This window comes from Vidua chalybeata, chromosome 1, assembly GCF_026979565.1.
Source record: "Vidua chalybeata isolate OUT-0048 chromosome 1, bVidCha1 merged haplotype, whole genome shotgun sequence".
In the NCBI taxonomy this organism is placed as follows: Eukaryota; Metazoa; Chordata; class Aves; order Passeriformes; family Viduidae; genus Vidua; species Vidua chalybeata.
The window spans coordinates 151,710,842-151,730,647 of NC_071530.1; the positions used below are offsets into that span (position 1 = coordinate 151,710,842).

A 19,806-nucleotide genomic window follows, 5' to 3' on the forward strand; every position below is an offset into this window, starting at 1 on the left:
CCTTCCCAAATCCCTCTGATGCCTTTTCCCCACAGGGTTTTGCCTGAGGGGCTGTGGATGAGCAAATCCCATAAATTGCACCTGTGTGGGGAAACAGCACCTGCCACCCCAAAATTCCTTGGAAATGGTACTTATGGATGCAAAACCCCGTTGTTCCAGTGTTCCTTCACTCTGTTCCTGCTTGGATTTGGAGAGTCCCAAAAACCCCCAAACCCCGGAGAATTGGCTTGACTTTCCGAATGGAGCCCAAATCCCTGCTGGGATAGGGAGAGGAGGAGGTCGGGTTCAACCGGGCCATGGGAGACCCCAAAATTCAGACTGTGATCTCAGCACCACTCCCAACACATTTCCATGAGGGATGCTCTCAGCTCCAGGAAATCTCCTCCCAAAAGCAAGGAGATGGAGGGGGATGAGCTCTTGGAATGGTGGGATCAGGGCTGTGAGGGCTTTACACCCATTACATCCCAGCATGGTGACCTGTCCTCAATACATCCTGACCTGGATGTGGGAATGTCACCTGATGGCATTAAACCACCTCAGGTCCCCCCTATCACCTTATGGCTGGGACAGGAGGATGGATGGGGACGGGAAACTCTTCCCAGCCCCACAAGCATCCAAGGAGGTGGCAGGACTTGCTTTCAACAAACCAGCTGAAAAGGTCATTTATTGGTCAATTCAAAGATTCCAAACAAAGCTTCTTCCCTGCAGGAATGAGCGGCGCATTCCCACGCTGCCACACGACTCCATGTCCAAATGACATCCCGGAAAAGCTAGAGGAGGAGGGGGGTGCCATGTCTGGACATGGCATCCTGAGGTAGGTGCCAGGTCGTTCCCTGGCTCTCCAGTTCCTGAGCTGGTCGGCTGCCACAGGATTGGGATGGAACTCACAGCCGGGGCTTGATCTGCAGCCGTTTCCCTGGAGGGAGGGAAGGGAATGGTGATGGTGGGAAGCGGGGGAACACAGCTGGATATTCCCAGGCTTCTCCTTGCCTGATCATGGGAGGGGGTTAAAGCACTGGGAAATTGGGAATGTGGGTGGTTCTCTGCCCTGGCAGCACCCACCGGACTCACCTCTGCCACCCACAAGGGAGCTCTCAGAATCCTGCAGGGATGCCCTTGGGAACATTCTCCTCCTTTTGGTGTTGCCTGGGAAGGAAAGGAAGAAAAGAGGAGAAAGTCATCGAGGTTGGCTCGGGTCACCTTGGGAATCCCTTGGAATGCAGGTGTAGGAGTGTCCTAAGTTCCTCTTCTGCTTCACATCCCCCTTGGCATGTCAAGGATGGAGGTGGCTCATTCCCCAAATCCCTGAGCATCCTCAGCTCCCTACAAGTGGCACTCAGAGGTCACTTCCCACCATGGAGCAGCAAATCTGCTGCAAAATTCCCAAGTTATGGGTGAAAAAGAGAATTTAAAAGCATCCAAACCTTCCCACTGGTGAACATCAGGACCTGCTTTGGTGCTGGGATAGAGCTGGAAAGAGCTGAGCACCAGCAATCATCTCCCCAAGGATTCCCAGCATCCATTTAGGATGCTCCAGTGATGTCTTCTGCTTGCTGGAACACGGTGCTTCCTCCAAAAAGGGCTCTGGATCCTCATGTAGAGCCAAAACATCATGAAGTGCCTCTGGGAGGTGACTTCCTTGTAGGACAAGTCCAGCATTGTCCCATGGACCAAGGTGGACAGAGTTAAATCCTTCTCCATTTCAACCACAACGTTGGGAGTACCTTTCTGCAAGTTCTCCATTTTCCCCTCTCCAAAGGGCTTCCAAATACCAGAGTGATGGGTGGGAAGGAAAGTGGTGGCCACTTGGCCACCAAAATGAATGAGGATGGCAAAAAATGGAGGTTCCCCAGGAAAAAAAAAGGACCCACAGGTTTAGTGGTAAAAGTTCCCCTTCACCTGGGACTAATGGAGGTGGAGAAGGTCATGGAGAAGATGGAGGGAATCCAGCCCAAACCCCCTCCAGATGTTCTGTTGCCCGTGTTCCCACAAAATTCTGCATGGCACCTCCAAAAAAAATGAACCCAACATGGAGGTGGGACCAAGGACACCTTCGAGCAGCCTTGAGAACCCAAACAAGAAAGTTTTTGGGACAGGGGAGGCAGGACAGGTGAGGACCCAGCAACAGGGAGTCTCCAAGAGTTTTCCTTCACTTTCCAACTTGAATAAACAAACTTGCTGGGAGTCGAAGGAGCGCTGGCAGTGATTCATCGCTCCAGAGTTAATTTATGGAAAATAAAGAGGGCTCATTTAGCACCTTTCCACCCTTAATATAACTCCCATACATCAGCGGGATGCACAGCAGACACAGCGGATCTGGATATTCCTCACTGGCAACGCAGCCGAATCCGGCTTTTGGGAATGGTGACATGGAGCGAAACACCCTTGGGTCCCCACCCTCCCAATTGCTCCCTTTGGCATCCAGCCAGGTGGTTTTTCCAGCCTGGGATCTGCGAATTCCAGCCTGGTTGCTGGAATGAGGGTCCGGAGCTGCTGGCTGTCACCTCAAGGGGTCAAAATCAGCAACTCCACTTTCCTGCCCCATGGTGTGAGTTCAAAGGGAATGGTGGGAAGGGCTCAATTCCCTTTTGGATGAGCCAGGGAAAACTTCCTTAGCTGATATCCATGAAGCAGCTCAAAGCAGGCGTGATTACAGAAGTAGAAACATGGATTTTTTTTTTTTTTTGGGAGAAGAAGCAAAAAGGTGATTTTTAAATCGACCATAGTTAACTTCCTGACTTTGGTACGGAGCGCCAAGATACTTCCAGAGCATCCATGCTTGATTTCCAACAGATTCCTCAAAAAAAAATCATGGCAGGAATGAGAAAATAAACCCAAAATAGGTCGTGAGACGGCTAAACTGGTTCAGTTTCTCCCCTTGCATGGAAGGAGATGGAAGAAGGATGGGGCAGCCAAGGGGTGAACACCACATCCCAAAAAACCCCCAGGAGGGAAAACCTGGACCAAACAGGGGTCTCACTCCACCCAACCCTGGCAAAGGAAAAGATATTTTTCCAGTTTTGTGCTTGGGAGATCCTGCAAATGGCGTGATCAATCTTGGGTCGCATCTCCAGCTCCTTCACTCTCTCCCCCCACCGCCTTTCCCGGCATTCCGGGAGCGGCGCAATCCATCTTCCAAGGAACCAGGTATATAATTTCTAGTTAGCGAAAGCAACCCCTTTTTCATTCCAAAGATTGAACAGCTTCCGAAGGAGAAGAACTGAGGCCGGATCACGAGTTTTCCATCGAAACCCAGGCGGTTTTCGCTGAGCTTGTCAGGCTCGTCGGAGAATTAGGACTTCCAGCGCTCTTCCTCCTGATGGAAATCAACATTTATTTTGCCTAAGCCTAAGAAGGTGTCAGGCAGATGGAGAAACTTGCCACTCTTCTCCAGGAAAAAACAGGGGAAGGAAGGAAATCTAATAGAAATATATTATCAAGTCTGAGGAGTGGACAGTGCAGTAAATCACACTTCAGGTGGCACCATTAGATTTTTCAATAAAACCTGGTTTTCCCCCAGCCGGAGCCGAGCAGCTCCAGCTGCATCCAACAGGGAAGTTAAAACCAAATTTGTTTCATCCAGATGCTGATCCGAGAGGGATTGAAAGGGATTTCAAGGTGGGGAATCCTCTCGGATGAAGGGTGAAAGGAGCTGGGTCTGGGCCTGGGGCCCAAATCCTCTGCCTGCTCATCATTCCTGATCCCTGAGGGATTAAAAAATTGGATTTCTCCACAAGGTGGGGAGGTGGAAGGCAGCTGGGGATGCCCCACATCAGGGGTGAAGATTCCCAAGCCCCAAAGCAGCGAGATGCAGGGAAAGATAACTCCCTTGCAGCTTTCCAAACTTTGCCATCCAGCAGAAGAAAAGCTGGAATTTTGTTGGTTTCCTTTCCTCAGCAACCTCCGGCCTGATGAAATGTTTGGTCTCCATCGTTCTCCTGATGCCACCAAAGGGTTTCATCCTGTCCTGCATCTTCCTCCAGGAAGGTTCAGAGCACTGAGATGCATCCCAGAATTTCCCTGCTGGATGCTCAAGGTTTAAAGCCATGAGGAGAAACTCCCTTCAAACACACTTTCCCTACTTATTCCCAAAAGAAAAATATCTCTTAACCCTTTCCAGGACACCTTAGGGGAGTCCAGAGGCTGAATCTGCCTTGGAAAGGTCTTTTCCTTTCATTGCCAAAGTGTTCCTGGAGAAACTTGAGCTGGGAGATGCCTTATTATTATTATTATTATTATTATTATTATTATTATTAACCCGACAACAAAAGATGGGGTAGAAAGCCCAGCAGCAAGGGCTACATCCCAAATTTTTCCACAAATGGCTTTTCATATGGAAAAAGCATATGGGGAGGGTTGGATCTCCTTGGCTCCACCCTGCACTAAATCCATGTGGTGACAACCTGCGCTAGAAACTCATCCTGCTGCTCTTCCACCCAAACCTTCTGCCACAGGTGGATGAGACCCTAAAAACTGAGTTTAAATGCACCCATCCCTCAAGCAGAACAACATGGATCCATCACATTTCTTCATGGAAAGGGCTGTCAGGCATTGGAAGGGGCTGCCCACGGAGGTTTGGAGTCCTCATTCCTGGAGGTGTCCAAGGAATGACTGGATGTGGCACTCAGGGCTCTGGTCTGGTGACAAGGTGGGGATTGGTCACAGGTTGGACTTGATGATCTCAGAAGTGTTTTCCAACCTTAACAATTCTGTGATCCCTCCATCTCCATCCCCTACATCCACCAGACACCTTTGGGCTTGGGATACCTTCAGCCTTTGGGGTGTCACTGATGACCCAGGTGCTGCTGGAGGCTGGGGTTGGATCTCCTCGTGTCCTGGTGGCTCTGAGAAGCTCCAAAAGTCAGAAACCTCGCTGTGATTTAATTTCCTCATTGCGAAGTGGCCAATTTAGGACCTGCCAAGTCTCACTCCTTTGCCGAGACTGAAATATTTTTCTTCCGTATTGATTTTTTGCCCATTTTTTCATGGAACCCTAAAATGGTTTGTGTTGGAAGGGACCTTAAGGACCAATTCCCATGGGCAGGGACATCTTCCACTAGTCCGGGTTGCTCCAAGACTCATCCAAACTGGCCTTGAGCACTTCCAGGGATGAGGCATCCACAACTTCTCTGGAAAACCTGTGCCAAGGCCTCACCACCCTGGAGGTGTTTGCGACCACACAGAGAAATCAATTCCCTGTATTTTATCCCCATTTCTTCCTCCCGAGAGGAACAAACTGCACCAAATCCTGCTGACAGTGATGCCAGCTCCTGTTATCCCGGGACAACCCCCTTGTGTCCAAGCCCTCCATCCCCAACCAAGCAGATGCTTCGTGGAAAGCTCCAGGGCATCTTCTGCTGCCAACTCAACTATCAAAGGCTTGGTTGCCTCACCTGGCTACCAAAAAAAGTCCCAGAACAAAGATCTGCTGGCAGAAAAAGCACCAAAGGAGATGCTGAAGGCGATGAAGATCCCATGGGACCCAAGGGAGACTGGCCACATCCACATGGAGGGCGGCAGCACTGGGTATCTCCTAAATTAAACTGGCGCTGTCCTGTGCAGGACCAGGAGTTGGACTTGAGAGTCCCTTCTAAATGGGATTCTCTAATTCTCGGATTCCTGGAGCTGGGAATGGCTGGATCAAGACCCATCACCAAGGGGGCGGTGACAGTGGCAGTTCCGTGCCCCGCTGGGGTCATCTCAACCACGGCGAGAAAAGAGGCGAAAATCCACATTCCCAAACTTATCCCTCCAGAAGTAGAAGCCGTAAACAAACCCAGAAGCCGCTGCCGCACCTCCCCGAATTCCTCGGAAGCCGAGGCGGTTGAGCGTGCTCAGCGGAGCCGTTAAAAAAGACTGGAGCGAGCATCTTCCATTAACGTTACGACCGTGAAATATGACAATAAAATGACGGCCGTATGGTCCCAAATTTGCAGCCCGCCGAGCTGCTCGGGGTTTATCGTCACTCAAACGTGCAGAGAGCTGTAAAATGTTTACGGAAAGGGTCGTTTGCGGCTATAAAATCCTCTTTTCTCTCCTAAACAAGGCTGAGCGGAGCCATTTACAAAGCCCGGAATGTTCATCGGGGGAGAGGGGAACATCTGTTCTCTCCAGGAGTTTGCAGTGATCTTCTCGAACAAATTAACTAAAATGGGTGCTTTCTAATTAAATTAGCACTCGATTGGAATGGTTTGCATTGGTGCAATTAGCGCGGGGAGGCCAGTTAGGCTCCAGCACAGGCGATTTAACTGGAAGGTGAAATATGGAAAAGCCCATTACCTGGAAAACAGGAATCAGAGGGGTAGGGAAGCCTGTTCTCCCTCCGGCTCCATGCTCCTGGGTGGATAACACAAGGTGAAGGATGGGATGCCACCAAACCCACTCTTCCCATTTGGGATGCTCAACTGGGAGCAGTTGGCTGTCCCTGTGCTGCACGCATTGGCTTTTTGGAGGATGCTTGGAAATAACCAGGGGCCTCAAATTACAGAATCCCGGAATCATTTAGGTTGGAAAAGACCTCCGAGATCAACCTTTACCCAATCACTACCTTGTCAACAAATCAACTTTTCCAGCTCCAATTTCCAGGCAGCTCTGGAGGGTTGGGAACACGACAGTGGCGCTGCTCCATGCACACATAACACATCCCTCCTTTCCAGTCCCCTTTCCCTATATCCCAAGCCCAGACCCCCACTGAGACCCTGCAAGCTCGTGCTGTTGCCCACGCTGGTCCTTAAAGGTCATCTCCAAACTCCCTCCCTGCCCCTCCCGTGTTTTTCCTCGTTCCTCTTGCATTTCCCAGGATTAAAAGGGCATTTTCTCCAATTGTGACCGTTTAACCAAGGAATTAATCTCATTCCTTAATAACAACCTGTCCTCCTCCTTATTTGCCATCCCAATAATTTGTGTGTCAACTTCAGGCTTCACAAGCACAAACCCAACACTGTGGCTGGCACGGCTCCCCAGATCCCACCCCAAATCCCACCACAGGCTCTGGCTACTTCCTAGAGCTACACATGGACTCATCCTGACCACCCGCTCAGCTCCAAACTCAATCTCAGGATCACCAAATATTCCAAAGGAATACAGGAATATTGGAAGGGATCCACAAGGGTCAGGGAGTTCAGTCCAAGTGATGTGGCCACCACTAAGCATTTGGTCCTTTAGAAGCATCAGTCCCATGTTCTCTAGGGATGGTGACCAGGGGTCCTCTTATCCCATTGGATTTGGGGGTTCCCAGGTGCTGGGATTAAGACGAGACCCAAGGATGGGCAAACCCATGGGTCAACATTCCCATGTCCAGACTCAGCACGCTATTGCTTTGGCAGGGAAATTGCTTCATCATCAGATGAACAGCCATCTGCGATTCCTGCCTGGTTTTCCTTTCCTGTGGATCCTCCAGCATCTCCTTTCCCAATGCCCTGAGCCTCCCTGGACAAAGCAACACAGAGGGATGAGTGCCCTGACCTCATACCTGCCAGCTTCACCCAGCTTTCCTGCTGACATTCCCAAATGAACCAGCTCCTCCTCCTCATCCTCCCACCCAAAACTCCTGGAAATCATCCTCCCTTGGATGCACACACTAGAATTAAGAGGAAAAGGATGCCCTTGCTCCTGAGTTACTCCCGGCTGCCAAGTGTATTCCAAAGCATTTCAACAGTCTTCTTGCCTATGAATTAATTGTTCCAACTTCATGGAGACAAAAATCCCAATTAAGTCGCTGCTTTGGGAACACTTCCCGAGATCAAAAGGGAGTTGAACCAGGGCCAAGGAAAAGGAAGAAGGGGAGAAGAAATCCTTGGAAAGGGAAGCTGAGTGTTTCACTCCGTGTTGTGGAGAGGAGCATTCCCAGCCGGAATGGTCCCCTTGCTGTGTCCACTACACCGTGGTTCAACAGCATCCGCACTTGTCTGTGACTTCTGGAACATGTTGCTAATCCTGGGAATTCTCTTTCTGACAGCGTTAAGGTATCTCAACCCTCCCTGGCTTGAAGTGGCTGAGCCAGGCACAGCCTCGCAGATCCTTATGGATGATCCTGTAAATGCTTCAGCCTGGCTTTTGCAATGGAATTCATCCCTTATTCCAGTGGGATCCTGCTCTGGCTGCATGGAAAGCAGGGATCAAAGATGGGAAGGGCTCACACTGAGCCAAATCTTGTGCCAGCAGAGCTGGCAATGGGAATTTCATTGTTACTCCCACAAAATATTGTGATTTCTGAGCCCATTCCTGGATGGTGCTCTGGAGATGAGGCTGCTCATCCCTCTGGAGAAGGATGGGAGAAGAAAAGGGAAATGTGGAGCATCATCCAGTCAAAAACCTCCCACTCGGGGGAGGTTGGGAACTGAGAAGAACTAGGCACAATCCCAGCCTCACCATCTCCATCACCTCTGCTCCTGAGGGTACATCCCTGGAGCACCCCAAAATCCCATCCCTTTAGGGACTGTCCCATGGAGGAGCTGAAAGAGGAGAGGAGGAACCAAGGAGAACACTGGAGAAGCAGAACCCGCTTGCTCTCTCTTGTCAGAATTCCTAAAAAGTTCTGCTCATCCTAAACCGCATTTCCCAAAAATTTTACTGACTTCCAAAGTAGATAATCCCAGACTAACAGCTCTTCCCGCAAATTTCCAACCTGCAAACAATTCCACCCCACCTCTCACTGGAATGTTTTTATTGGAAAGCTTCCAAGCTATTTCCTGCTAGGAAACAGGTGTGATGGATGGTCCAGAGGTCCTCCAGAGGCAGAGCATCCTTGCATCCCACTAAATACCTTCTCTATGGGGCAGTGATGTGATTCCACCATGGAAATGAGACCGGATTCATCACTGGGTAATTTACAGGATAAGGAAGGAGTTGATAAAATAAGGGGACAAAGTCCTGACACACAATTTTGGGAACAGACACAAGGATTTGTGCCCAGATGGGAATCTCAACTGCCATCCCAGTTTGGACTCCCAGTCTTAACTGCTTTGGTGACTCACAAGGAACACGGATCCCACCAAAACCCATGGAGAACAGCAGAGAGAAACTTTTTTTTTCCTTGGAAAACCAACAGCAGCTCGAAGTAGAGGATGTGATTCCCACCTGGTTCATCCTCTGGCTCATCCTCATCCCTCTCTTCTTTGCAGGCCTGGGAACCAGGAGATTCTGGGGATCGGAGGGAGATGAAAGATGGCAGCTTTTGCAGGCAGCTGCTTGGCTTGGGGTCCTCCTCTTTCCAAAACTTCACCTCTTGCTCCGCACTGGAGGGTCCGGGAATTTCCCCATCATCCTGGAGCTGAGTTGGATCATTCCTGCAGGAATCAGAAAAATAATAAGGAAAAATAAAACAATCCCACTTGGCAACGCTGGACAGGGCATCATATGCAATGGAACAGGCTTGGAGCTCCCAGGTCTCCGTCCAAGGCCATGCTGTATCCCTGATTTCCCTGGAGCCAGCACAGATTCAGCTGGAGTTTCTCCTTCCCCAGCTGGATTCCCTGTCCTGCACTTCCCTGAAAGGTTCCCAGCTCCTCAGATTCTTGTGGAGGTGCTGGGCTCCTGTTTGTGATCGAGCAGAGGGAAGGGGAGATTGGAAGGCGTGGGGAGTTGGGATGGCTTGGAGGTGTCCTGCTGGGCTTGGCTCATTCCCAGCCCTGCCACTCTCTTCTTCCAAGCTAACTTGACACTCCAGCTCCTTTGACATCTCCCATGACGGTGCCAATAAAGGAAAAAAAAACCCTCTGGAGCAGCTTCCAAGCTGGGGTGTGCTCCCTTCCCAGCGGAGGATGCCAGGAGCCTCCCAACCAGCCAGGCCTGCACTCATTCCTCCTTCTCTAAAAAGAGCAAGGAGCTATTTTACACCTCGTTCACACCGGGAACGTGAGCTGGGTGTCATTCCAAGGCTCTTCTGTCACCCGGGATAAGTTCGGAGAACCCGCGGAGCTGCTCGTCCCCCTCTGCTACCTTACAAGGCAGGGCCAGGATGAGGCCCAGGCCCAGACCATGGAGGATTCCAGGAGCATGGACCAGCCTGGCATAGCTCCCAGGTCCCTCCCTTTCCATCCCACCTTCACTCCCACCTCCTGCTGCAAAAAGCCATGGAGAAGTCACGCTCCCAGACTGATCCTTCCTCCTCCCACTGTGCAGGACTTGGAGAATTTGGCTTTTAAAGACAAATTTCCATTTGGCTTTAGTTTTAATTCCATTGGGATGTTGTTGTCCTGCATGCAGGACTTGAGATTGAGGGCCAAGCTCAGGAAAATCCATCTCCCTGTGAGGATGAGGATGGAAAGATCCATCAGCAGCCTGTGGCTCCATCCCAGCACCCAAAAACATCAGGGAGCACTCAGAGAGTTTCCAAGGATTAACCAAGTGCCCAGCCCGGCACTAAACTTTTCCAAAGCCTCTTATCTCCATGTCCATCCCCATTTCTGATTCTCCAGCCCCTCCATGCCATGGAGAGGGCTCAGCTCTGCTCTCCAACATGGATGCAAGGAAGAAGGATGATGTTTTCCAGTTTCCCACGTAATTATGGACAACATGGATCCACTTTCAGCAGTGGAATCTCCATCAGGACTCCTCCATCTCCAAGAGGAAGGTCTACAAAAGCCTCAAAGGTACCTGGAGGTGCTAAAGCCCTGGATGGCACATTCCCAAGGGTGAATCCACTCTTTGCTCTCCATCAGCTATTCCTCAAGCCTGGACACTGCCCATCCCAGAGGTGTCTCCATCAGGAAACACCACAGTGACCCACACCAACACATCTTAAAATAAACCAGGATACAGATGGAACACGCCTGGAAGAGGAAAAATCTGGAGCAGATTGGGAAGGAAACTGTTAAATGAAGCAAAACGAGCTCTTTCCTACCTGCCTGATGCCCCCTGGATCCGTCTCCACTTGGAAGGGGGGTTGTTGTGGTCTCCATCACCTCCAACCTGCTGTGGGTGACGCCTCTTCTGGGGGTGCAGGAGTTTGCACCGGGCACCCTTGGGGCAGACGCCTTTCTTGGCAAAGTCGGGACAAACCAGCGTGTGCTTCTTCTTGCACTGCCAGGGAAAGAGGAAGCAGAGTTGGAAAAGGCAGGGAAAACCCTGTGGGAGCACAGGAATCCACAGCTGAGCTCCTTCAGGTGGCACCAGCACCTTGCTGAAGGGAGAGAGGGATGTGTTGGCATTTCCTTCTCCGCATGAAAACAATATTCCAAGAAAAAATTCTACCAAAAATAGTATTTTTAGTCTGGTACATTCCACACCTGCCCACGGTTTAACAAGTACTTGATTTTATGGATTCAAACCAACAAAGCCTTAACAGCAGTGATTTATCCCTGGAGAAGTCACAAAGAGGTTATTTGGGCTGGAGAAGCTGGTTTTGGAGACAACACAGGGTTTTGTTGTCCCAGACATGCTTGGGACTTGGGAAAGAGCAGGGAAGAGCCAGAACAAAATCCTTTTAGGACTTATTTTGGGAGTGCTGCCTGGACCAGCTTTCTGAAGAAGATGGATGAGGGCTGGAGCACAACCTGCTCTTCCCAAGGCTTGGTGGATGCTCTCCCATCCAGGGAAGCTCAGTGTGGCCATGGAATGGGGCCATTAAAACAACAATATTGAGATTCCTAAAAATGCTCCTGCACTCCCAGCTCTGGATTTTGGCAGCTCTCAGCAGTCACCCGTGGTTCTGGTGGGAACAAGGTGTCATCAGTGTCCCAGAGCTTCCCCACAAGGCTTTCTGCTGGAAAATGGCACTTTTTGGCAGTGGGAAAGGCAGGAAGAGATGCAGGCAGGGAAGGATGCCTTCAGCTGGGATTTCTATCTGGGTTCCTGGGATGGAAGGTGGAAGGAAGGAAAAGGAACAGCCTCTCTCTAATCTCTGTTCCCAGCAATCCAGAGAGCTCATCCCAGCCTATCCCAAGGGATGAAGGGTGGGAGCAAGTCCTGGACCCCTCATAGTGCCATGTGGACCCACTTCCACCCAGGATGCTCCATCCCAACCAGTTTGGCTTCTGCATCACATTGTGACATCCATGGAGAGACAACCCAACACACGTGGCACAACCAAAAATTCCCAACTCCAACATCCATTCCCTTGTTGACCTCCTCCAGGAGAAATGTGGGTCCCTCCACACTCGGATGCCCATTCCTCCGTGCTACACACATGCAAAATTTGGGGAAAACGAGATCAATCCATGGGGAGAGAAACACAGGGAGGGTTTCAGCACCACCATTCTGGCCTGTTTATTAAAATCCATCTTGCCGACAATGCGGGATGGAGGTCAGTTCCTGCCCTTTTAATGCAACTTTACTGTGGGGACACGGGAGCAGCTCCCCATGCTGACCTTTGGGATTAAGCGGGATCCCTGCCGAGCTCTCTCCTTGAAAAGCAGAAGGATTCGGCAGCTCCGTCGCCCGGGGCTGAGCGCTGAAGTCGGCGGCAGAGCAAGGAGCTCGTGTGCTGGAGGTTGGGGACGGTGCTGAGCAGCAGGAGGGCTGGGATCCACATGGACACACGGATATGGGCTCGATGGGGAGGGACAGCTCAGTGATAGTGCTGCTTTTCCATAAAAAAAACATTTTAAACTCCAGTTCCTATGATTTTCCACCTCTTACTTCAAGGAGCTGGAATGGGAAGTAACTCTACAACCAACGGGCAACCTGGAAGTAGAGTCAGGTCTGAAGAGGGCCTGGCTTTGCCATCACTCCCAAATCCTGTGTTTTATAGGAACGTGGAATCCTGGAATGCTTTGGGTTGCAAGGCACTTAGAGATCTCGTTCCAACCTCCTGCCATGGGCAGGGACACTTTCCACTGTTCCAGGCTGATCCAAGCCCTGTCCAACCTGGCCTTAGACACTTCCAGGGATGGGGCAACCACAGCTTCTCTGGACAACCTGTGCCAGGGCCTCACCACCCTCACAGGGAAGGATTTCTTCCCAATATCCCATCTAATCATGCACTCTGGCAGTGGGAAACCATTTTCCCTTTTCCTGGTACTCCATCCCTTGTCCAAAGTCCCTCTCCAGCTCTCTTGGAGCCCCTTTAGACACTGGGAGAGCCTCTAAGGTCTCCCTGGAACGTTCTTGTCTCTAGACTGGACATTCCCAGCTCTCCCAGCCTGGCTCCACGGGATATTTCCTTAATTGTCTCACTTTACCTGCAGACAGGATACATCCTGGACCAAAGACAAACACTTGGAAAAGGCAGCGACCAGACAGGAATTCAAACACAGGAATTTCTCCCAAAATATTAGCAAGCAGAAAAGCAAATTCCTCAACCTGACAACTTATTTAAAAATAAATGGGACAAAATTAGGGAAGAGAAAAAAATAAAGGAACAGCCCATTAGGGATTGAAGACTGGGATGAATGCATGGGCAAACCTTCCAAGCTCACCTGGAAGGGACAATCCCAGTGGAGCACAAGATTGTGGGGATGGGTCTTGGTGCCAGGTCCTGGTCTGACCATCCCCAGTTCCTGGAATCACAGAATATCCTGAGTTGAAAGGGACTCCCAGGGATCATCAAGTCCAAATTCTGTCTCTGCTCTGGATGACTCCTGAAAAGGATGTGAAATCATCTTCTCTAAAGGGGTTTCCAGCACAAAATCAACTTGGAAAGGAGAAGAGCAGGAAAAAAAGAGCCCTGACCTCAAAAAGCCACACGGATGCATCACTGCTACATCGAGGAATTAAGCTATTCTGGGAAAAGGCCAAGAAACGTGGCTGTTCCTTCCCAGCGGGGCACCAATTACGGGGTGGGACAGTGCCGTGATCCCAACTGGGCACCGGGATCGGGATGTGCCGCCTCCCCAGTGCTCCACCCAGCCCCAGCCTCCAAGTGAATCCTTGGAGCAGCCCATGTTTATTGGCTCCATGGTAAAAAGATACTTAATAAAGAAAACAAACCATGTGCGACTAATCCCGGGGCCGCGTCCCCAGCTCAGGTTTCTAATGGCTTTTCCACACTGTTCTCAGCGCTCCGGCCCTTCTTCCGCAACTCCCCATCCATCCTCGTTGTCCCACAGCTGGGATGGTGAGGCTGGAATTGCCTTCGGAGGCTGGAAAAGCCCCTTCTGTTTATTTACAGTAGCTCTCCTGCTCCTGCCAGATCCAGCACGCTGGGGCTGGGTTTCCATAGGGAATTTTGCCACCGGCCACGCGTCAGCTGGGGTGAAGCCGAGCGGGGCTGTGGGGTGGTGCTGGGGGCCATCTGATCCCTGCCACCTGTCAGGGTGGCTAATTATACCCCCCCGGGACCCCCGCCAGACCACAGGTTGGGCCATAAAAAGGGAAAAAAAGTTTGGTCTCTTCCATCAGAGAGATGAGAAAACCCCAGAGAATCCCTAAAAAACCACAAGGAGGAATCTCACCCCACTCCGGCTCCATGCCAACATCCCCATGGATATGTCCCAATCCCAGTTTCCCCACTGTGGGGTTCCCCTCACAGCCTGTCCAGCAACAGTGCCTAGGGTTGGGATGGTGCCCAGCTGGCAGATCCCATATCCAGGACTCCTCCTTGGCTGCCAGGGCAGCTTTGGGTGAAATTCCAGGTGCTGTCAAGGATCCACAAGGCCTTAAATGGTCCAACGGGGCCCAACGTGCTCCAGGAGTGAGACAGGGATGAGGAGGTTTGCAGGGCCCAGCCTTCTTTAGCATGAAGCTGGCAAAGGAGGAGGCAGCAACTGGTGGAAAGTCCTGGCTTAGTCTTGGGAATGATGTTAACGAACATTTTCCATGAACAAGCTTGGCAGGAGGGGATGGAGGTTGGGAGAAAGGTGAAGCTGGGTCACTGGGCCAACCAACAACCAACCCACTGACCGTATGGGGTGGGGTGGAGAGATCCCACCCAGCCTCACATTCCTGGTTCCTGGGCAGCAGTTTGGCCAGGTTGAACTTCTCAAGTATCTCCAGGCTTAATCTCACCCCCTGCTCCTTTCCCAGTGCTGCGGGAGAGCAGGTGACAAGGGCTGGACTTTGATGATCCTTGTGGGTCCCTTCCAACTCAGAATATTCAGTGATTCTGTGAAGAGATGACAAAGTGCTGGAGCACCTTCCCATCTCCTTGGAATCCATGTCTATCCCTCTATCCATCATGATGGACACAAATGCCACCAACCAGACCTTCAGGGGAAGGAGAGCATTAAAATCCCCAAAACTCAACTGCCTCAACTCCAGTGCTTCCTACTTTTTAAAGCCCTCTTGAGCATCCATGCAGCTTTCGCCAAAGCTATTCCAGGTATCCCCATGGCCAAGCAGCGGGATTAACGGACTGGATGGATGTCAGGCTGCTTTAATGTCCTTCTAAGTGGCTGTTGGGAAGTGATGGCTGGAGGTGCTGGAGCTGTTTTGATGCCACTCTGAAGTGACAGCCAGTAAATGGCTTTTTTCCGATTGTTTTTTTATAATTGGGTGCAGATGGAAACGGCCTTAAAAAAAAAAAATCCCAGCTCCCTGTCATTAAAACCTGGAGGACAATACATCCGAACATCATCCAGACTGGAATAATGATGGAGAAATTTAGTTGATGTGGTTATCCAAAGGAATTTGCTCCAAAACAAGTTTCTGCCCTCAAAAGAGTTTGCCCAGCAAAATGCCTGCAGTGAAGGGATGATTCCTGATGGTCATCTCCAAATGATCAGAGGAATTTGGGATCTAAAAACTCTCCAGGATCCTGCAAATCCATAAACCCTCTTCTTTGGTATTTCCAGGAAATAAAACAACATTTGAGCTAAAATACCTCTGGAGCTGGAGCAAGACGGTGTTTCAGGATGGTGTTTTGAAAATCATTGGGAAAATCATATTTAAGAGGCAGCAAAGGAGATGGAAGGGAATCTGTGCTCATGGCAGGGGGTTAGAACTGGATGGTCCTTCCAACCCAAACCAGTCTGCAATCCCAGGATTCTGTGGAACAATGGCACCACCCACTTGGTGTCATCTGCGAACTTGCCAAGGGGGGACCCAATCCCATTATGTCATTAATGAAGGCATTAATTAGCATCGGTCCCAGTACAGGCCCTTGAGGGACACCACCTGTCACTGGTTTCCACTGGAAATTGAGTCATTGACTGTAATTTTTTGGAATTCAACCCTCCCCTGCACTGCTTTGAGGAACCCCATTTCCATCGGGGACCTCCATGATCCCATCCATCCCACTTGAAAGCCACGACAGAGCCACTTTCACATGGTCTACCCATCAGTGGTAATTCCCAACCCCAAATCATCACCTCTGGGTGTGGAATGAGGCAGACACCCACTGGACATTCCCAACGGCGTCACCTCCATCAGGGATCATGGGGCTCCACCTCATGCCTGGTTCCAGGTGGCTCAGGGAACCACCAGTGGGATCCTGGGGTGCATTGGGAAGAGCAAGGTGAGGGAGGTGATGCTGCCCCTCTCCTCAGCACAGATGGGGCACATCTGGAGTGCTCTGTCCAGTGCTGGAGACATGAAACTCCTGGAGCAGGTCCAGAGGAGGACAATGAGGATGATGAAGGGACTGGAGCATCTCTGCCAAGGAAAGGCTGAGGGAGCTGGGGCTGTTCAGCCTCAAGAGGAGACACAGCTGAGAGGGGAGCTCATCCCTGTGTGTCCCTGTCTGCAGGGAGGGCTCAGAGCAGGGCCCAGGCTCTGCTCTGGGGGACCCAGCAATGGCACAAGAGGAACAGGCAGGAACTGATCCCAGGAAGTTCCACCTGGACATGAGAAAGAACTTCTTCCCTGTACAGTGACCAAGCCCTGAGCAGAGATCAGAGAAGGTGTGGAGTCTCCCTCACTGTAAATATTCCAGAACCCTCTGGACACAATCCATGTGCTCTGGGATGACCCTGCTGGAACAGGGAGCTTGGACCAGATGCCCCATTGTGGCCCCTTCCAACCTGAGCCATTCTGTGATCCTGGGAATCACCCACTGCTCACAGGATGTGGGGATTTTCCAACAGAGAACAGATCAGATCAAAGGGAGATTCCAGACAAGAGCAAAACCCCAGTCTGCTGGGTTTTGTGCTCATCTCTACAGAAGTTCAGGTTGAAATCAGGAAGTCTCTGCCTCATCACTACACTCCCACTTTAGAGCTGTGATTTCGTGGCTGCTCTTCTCCCAAACTTCCCAATTTTCACATTTTGTGCCCCACCTCCTTCTACAAAGATATTAAAGTGTAAGAAAGAGGAAATCTCAGCCTGGGATTTATCTTGGTGCTGTTATCAACAATCCCAGGCTATTAAGCAGTTCCAGTGCATCCTGATAAGCCCCATCTTTAACGCAAGGATCAGAATTCCGTTGGAGATGCTACAGTTAAATTAAAGGAGCAATAAGAACCCTCATTATCCCATTACAAACCACGAGATACAACTGGAAACCCACAAGATTTCCACAGAGATACAAGGATAGGATTGGCCATGAAAGAATCCTGATCAGTTTTAAACCTCTTCTGAAGGTTAAAAAGTGCTTCCAATGGGAAGATCCCATTGCCACAACTGGGATTTATCATTTATTACCAGCAGCATTCATTGCCCAGAGGATGTGGACAAGGACTCAACATCCCCAGCAAACCAACAGGATGGATCTGGAGAGATTTCAGCCAGCTCAAATCCATCCTGGACACTACTGATGACATTAAAAACAGCCTCATTACTAATCCTACACATACTTTATTTTAAATAAAAATTCCACTTGCTCATCAGTTTGGTGACTGAAGATTTCTGCTATACATTATGGGGGAAAAAAATCCCAAATCAAGCTCCTAGAAAACATCTGTCAGCCAGAGCCAAAATTAAGGATAAATGAAATTAAGTTGCTTTTCTAGTTGATTTTCATACAGCTGCAGTGGACTATAAAAGAGCTATCAAAGGCAGAGCTCTCCATCAGCTATTTCCAAATTGTTACAAAATCAGGGAATTGTTCAGGTTGAAAAACCCCATTTCCCCAGGACTGCCAAGGCCACCACTAAGTCATGTCCACAAGTGCCACTTCCACAGGGCTGTTAAATCCCTCCAGGAATGAGTATTCCACAACTTGCCAGGTCAGCCTGTGCCAGGGCTGGACAACCTTTCGTTCAAGAGTTCCTCAAGGAAAAGCCAAGCTGGTTTGGAGTCAACCTGGGATCAAAGGAGGGGGAAAAAAGATCCAGAAATGCCAAGATCTGATGTTTGTGAGGAAAGAAAAATGCTGGTTAAACCAGAAAACTCAGCTGAGATCAGAAAGCATGAACAGTGTGGAACTTCACATTTCCATGATAAATGATTAAGGAAAACAAGGATCCCAGGCTGCTGCTCTCCATCACTGGATAATTAAGAGAAAACCCCATAGACATTTAATATTTACTGTTGTAACACAGCTCATGTGGCTTTTTCTAAAGAAATGTGTTAAATGTAATGTATCAGACACACATTACGTTTCTGGTGGGAAATTGTTGAACTTCCACCAGAAAAGGAAAAAATAACCAACCAAACACACAAAAAAACACATAAGAAGGAGGTTTCAGCTGAGAAAAAATCCCCATATTTGGATTTTCTACAGCAAAATCCAGCAGCTGCCACTGCAAAAACCACCAAGCTCCACTTGGGGGAGGAAAATTATTCTTCCCAAGGAAGTAGCACTTCCTCAGGCAGTGCTGCCCCTGTCCCATATTTTTTACATAGATAAGGCGGAAATTAGAGCTTCAGTGAAAGCTGTTGCTCCAATAAAAAGATGTATTTTAGGAATAAGATGAGCTGGGATGAGCGGTCCCAGCACAGCTCAACCCTCCTGCCATGGCAGGTCCCCATGTCAAGCCTCACTATCACAAGGCTGGTTGTGCCAGTTGGGATTCCAGAGGGATGGGAACAGATTCTCCTCTTATCCATGATTTATTCCAGTACATCTCCCCGTGCCTTTCCAGTGAAGCTTCGTTGTTTAATCTCACTGTGTCTCACTGTTTAACAGCTCCCATGAGGGAACAATTTACCCACAGGCTCCAAGGCAGCCGATGGAAACAATACGGAGAGAGGGATTTAACGCTGCTCTGGCGCTAATGGGCACGGAGAGGGGAAGATTATTTAATGCAAAACAATTTTCCAGATGCAGCAATGGAATTGTTGAGTGGTTTGAGTAGGAAGGGACCTCAGTGATCTCATTCCAAATCCCTGCCGTGGGCAGGGACATCTTCCACTATCCCACGTTGCTCCAAGCCCTGTCCAACCTGGCCTTGGACACTTCCAGGGCTAGAGCAGCCACAGCTTCTCGGGGCAACCTCTGCCAGGGCCTCACCAACCTCACAGGAAGGAATTCTTCCCAACAGCCCACCTAAATCTTTCCTCCTTCATCTTTTGTGCCTAGAAAGCAAATCCCAAGGAAGGTGCTCCTTGGGGTCATCTGTGGATGAGCTCCCACCTCCAGGCTCTCGGCCACACAGAGATCCCAGCCCATGTTTTGCCATCAAATTTGGTTTGGGTTGGAAAGGTCCTTAAAGCCCATCCTGTTCCAACCCCCTGGCATAGGCAGGGACACTTTCCACTATCCCTGGTTGCTCCAAGCCCCGTCCAACCTGGCCTTGGACACTTCCAGGGATGGGCCATCCACAATGTCTCCATCCAATGTCTCCTCCTGCTTGTCCCTTGCTCTGGGGTCATATCACCACAGACACCTCACTCACTGGTGCTGCCTCATCCCTCACACCCACCAGCCTCATCCCATCCTCTCCTAGAGAATTCCTCCTCCAAGCCCCTCCACAAGGCCCCATTATGGAAGGAGGGATGTGAAACCACAGAGAACTCTGACTGTAGAGCAGCTCATGAAAACATCTCCGGAAAAGCCTGGAAAGAACCTGCAAGAGGCCCCATTTCTCCCTCTCTTCCCACTTCCCTCTT

General features: G+C 50.2%; 1 protein-coding gene and 1 long non-coding RNA gene across 2 annotated transcripts in view; both read right to left on the bottom strand.

Annotated features, from left to right (window-relative positions):
* Window positions 1-646: 646 nt before the first annotated feature.
* The window catches only part of ZC3H3 (zinc finger CCCH-type containing 3), a 126,716-nt gene continuing 107,556 nt past the window's right edge, over window positions 647-19,806 (bottom strand). The window contains exons 10-13 of the mRNA XM_053938266.1: window positions 10,844-11,022; window positions 9,079-9,287; window positions 1,072-1,146; window positions 647-916 (exon numbers count right to left, since the gene is read on the bottom strand). Coding sequence (XP_053794241.1) covers window positions 885-916; window positions 1,072-1,146; window positions 9,079-9,287; window positions 10,844-11,022 — 495 coding nt within the window. The 3' untranslated portion in view covers window positions 647-884. The remainder of the gene's footprint in view (window positions 917-1,071; window positions 1,147-9,078; window positions 9,288-10,843; window positions 11,023-19,806) is intronic.
* On the bottom strand, window positions 12,994-14,965 carry LOC128785565 (uncharacterized). Its single transcript, XR_008429926.1, has 4 exons — window positions 14,782-14,965; window positions 13,870-14,021; window positions 13,359-13,520; window positions 12,994-13,249 (listed from the first exon to the last, which is right to left on the bottom strand). It is a non-coding gene; the product is annotated as an uncharacterized LOC128785565 (long non-coding RNA).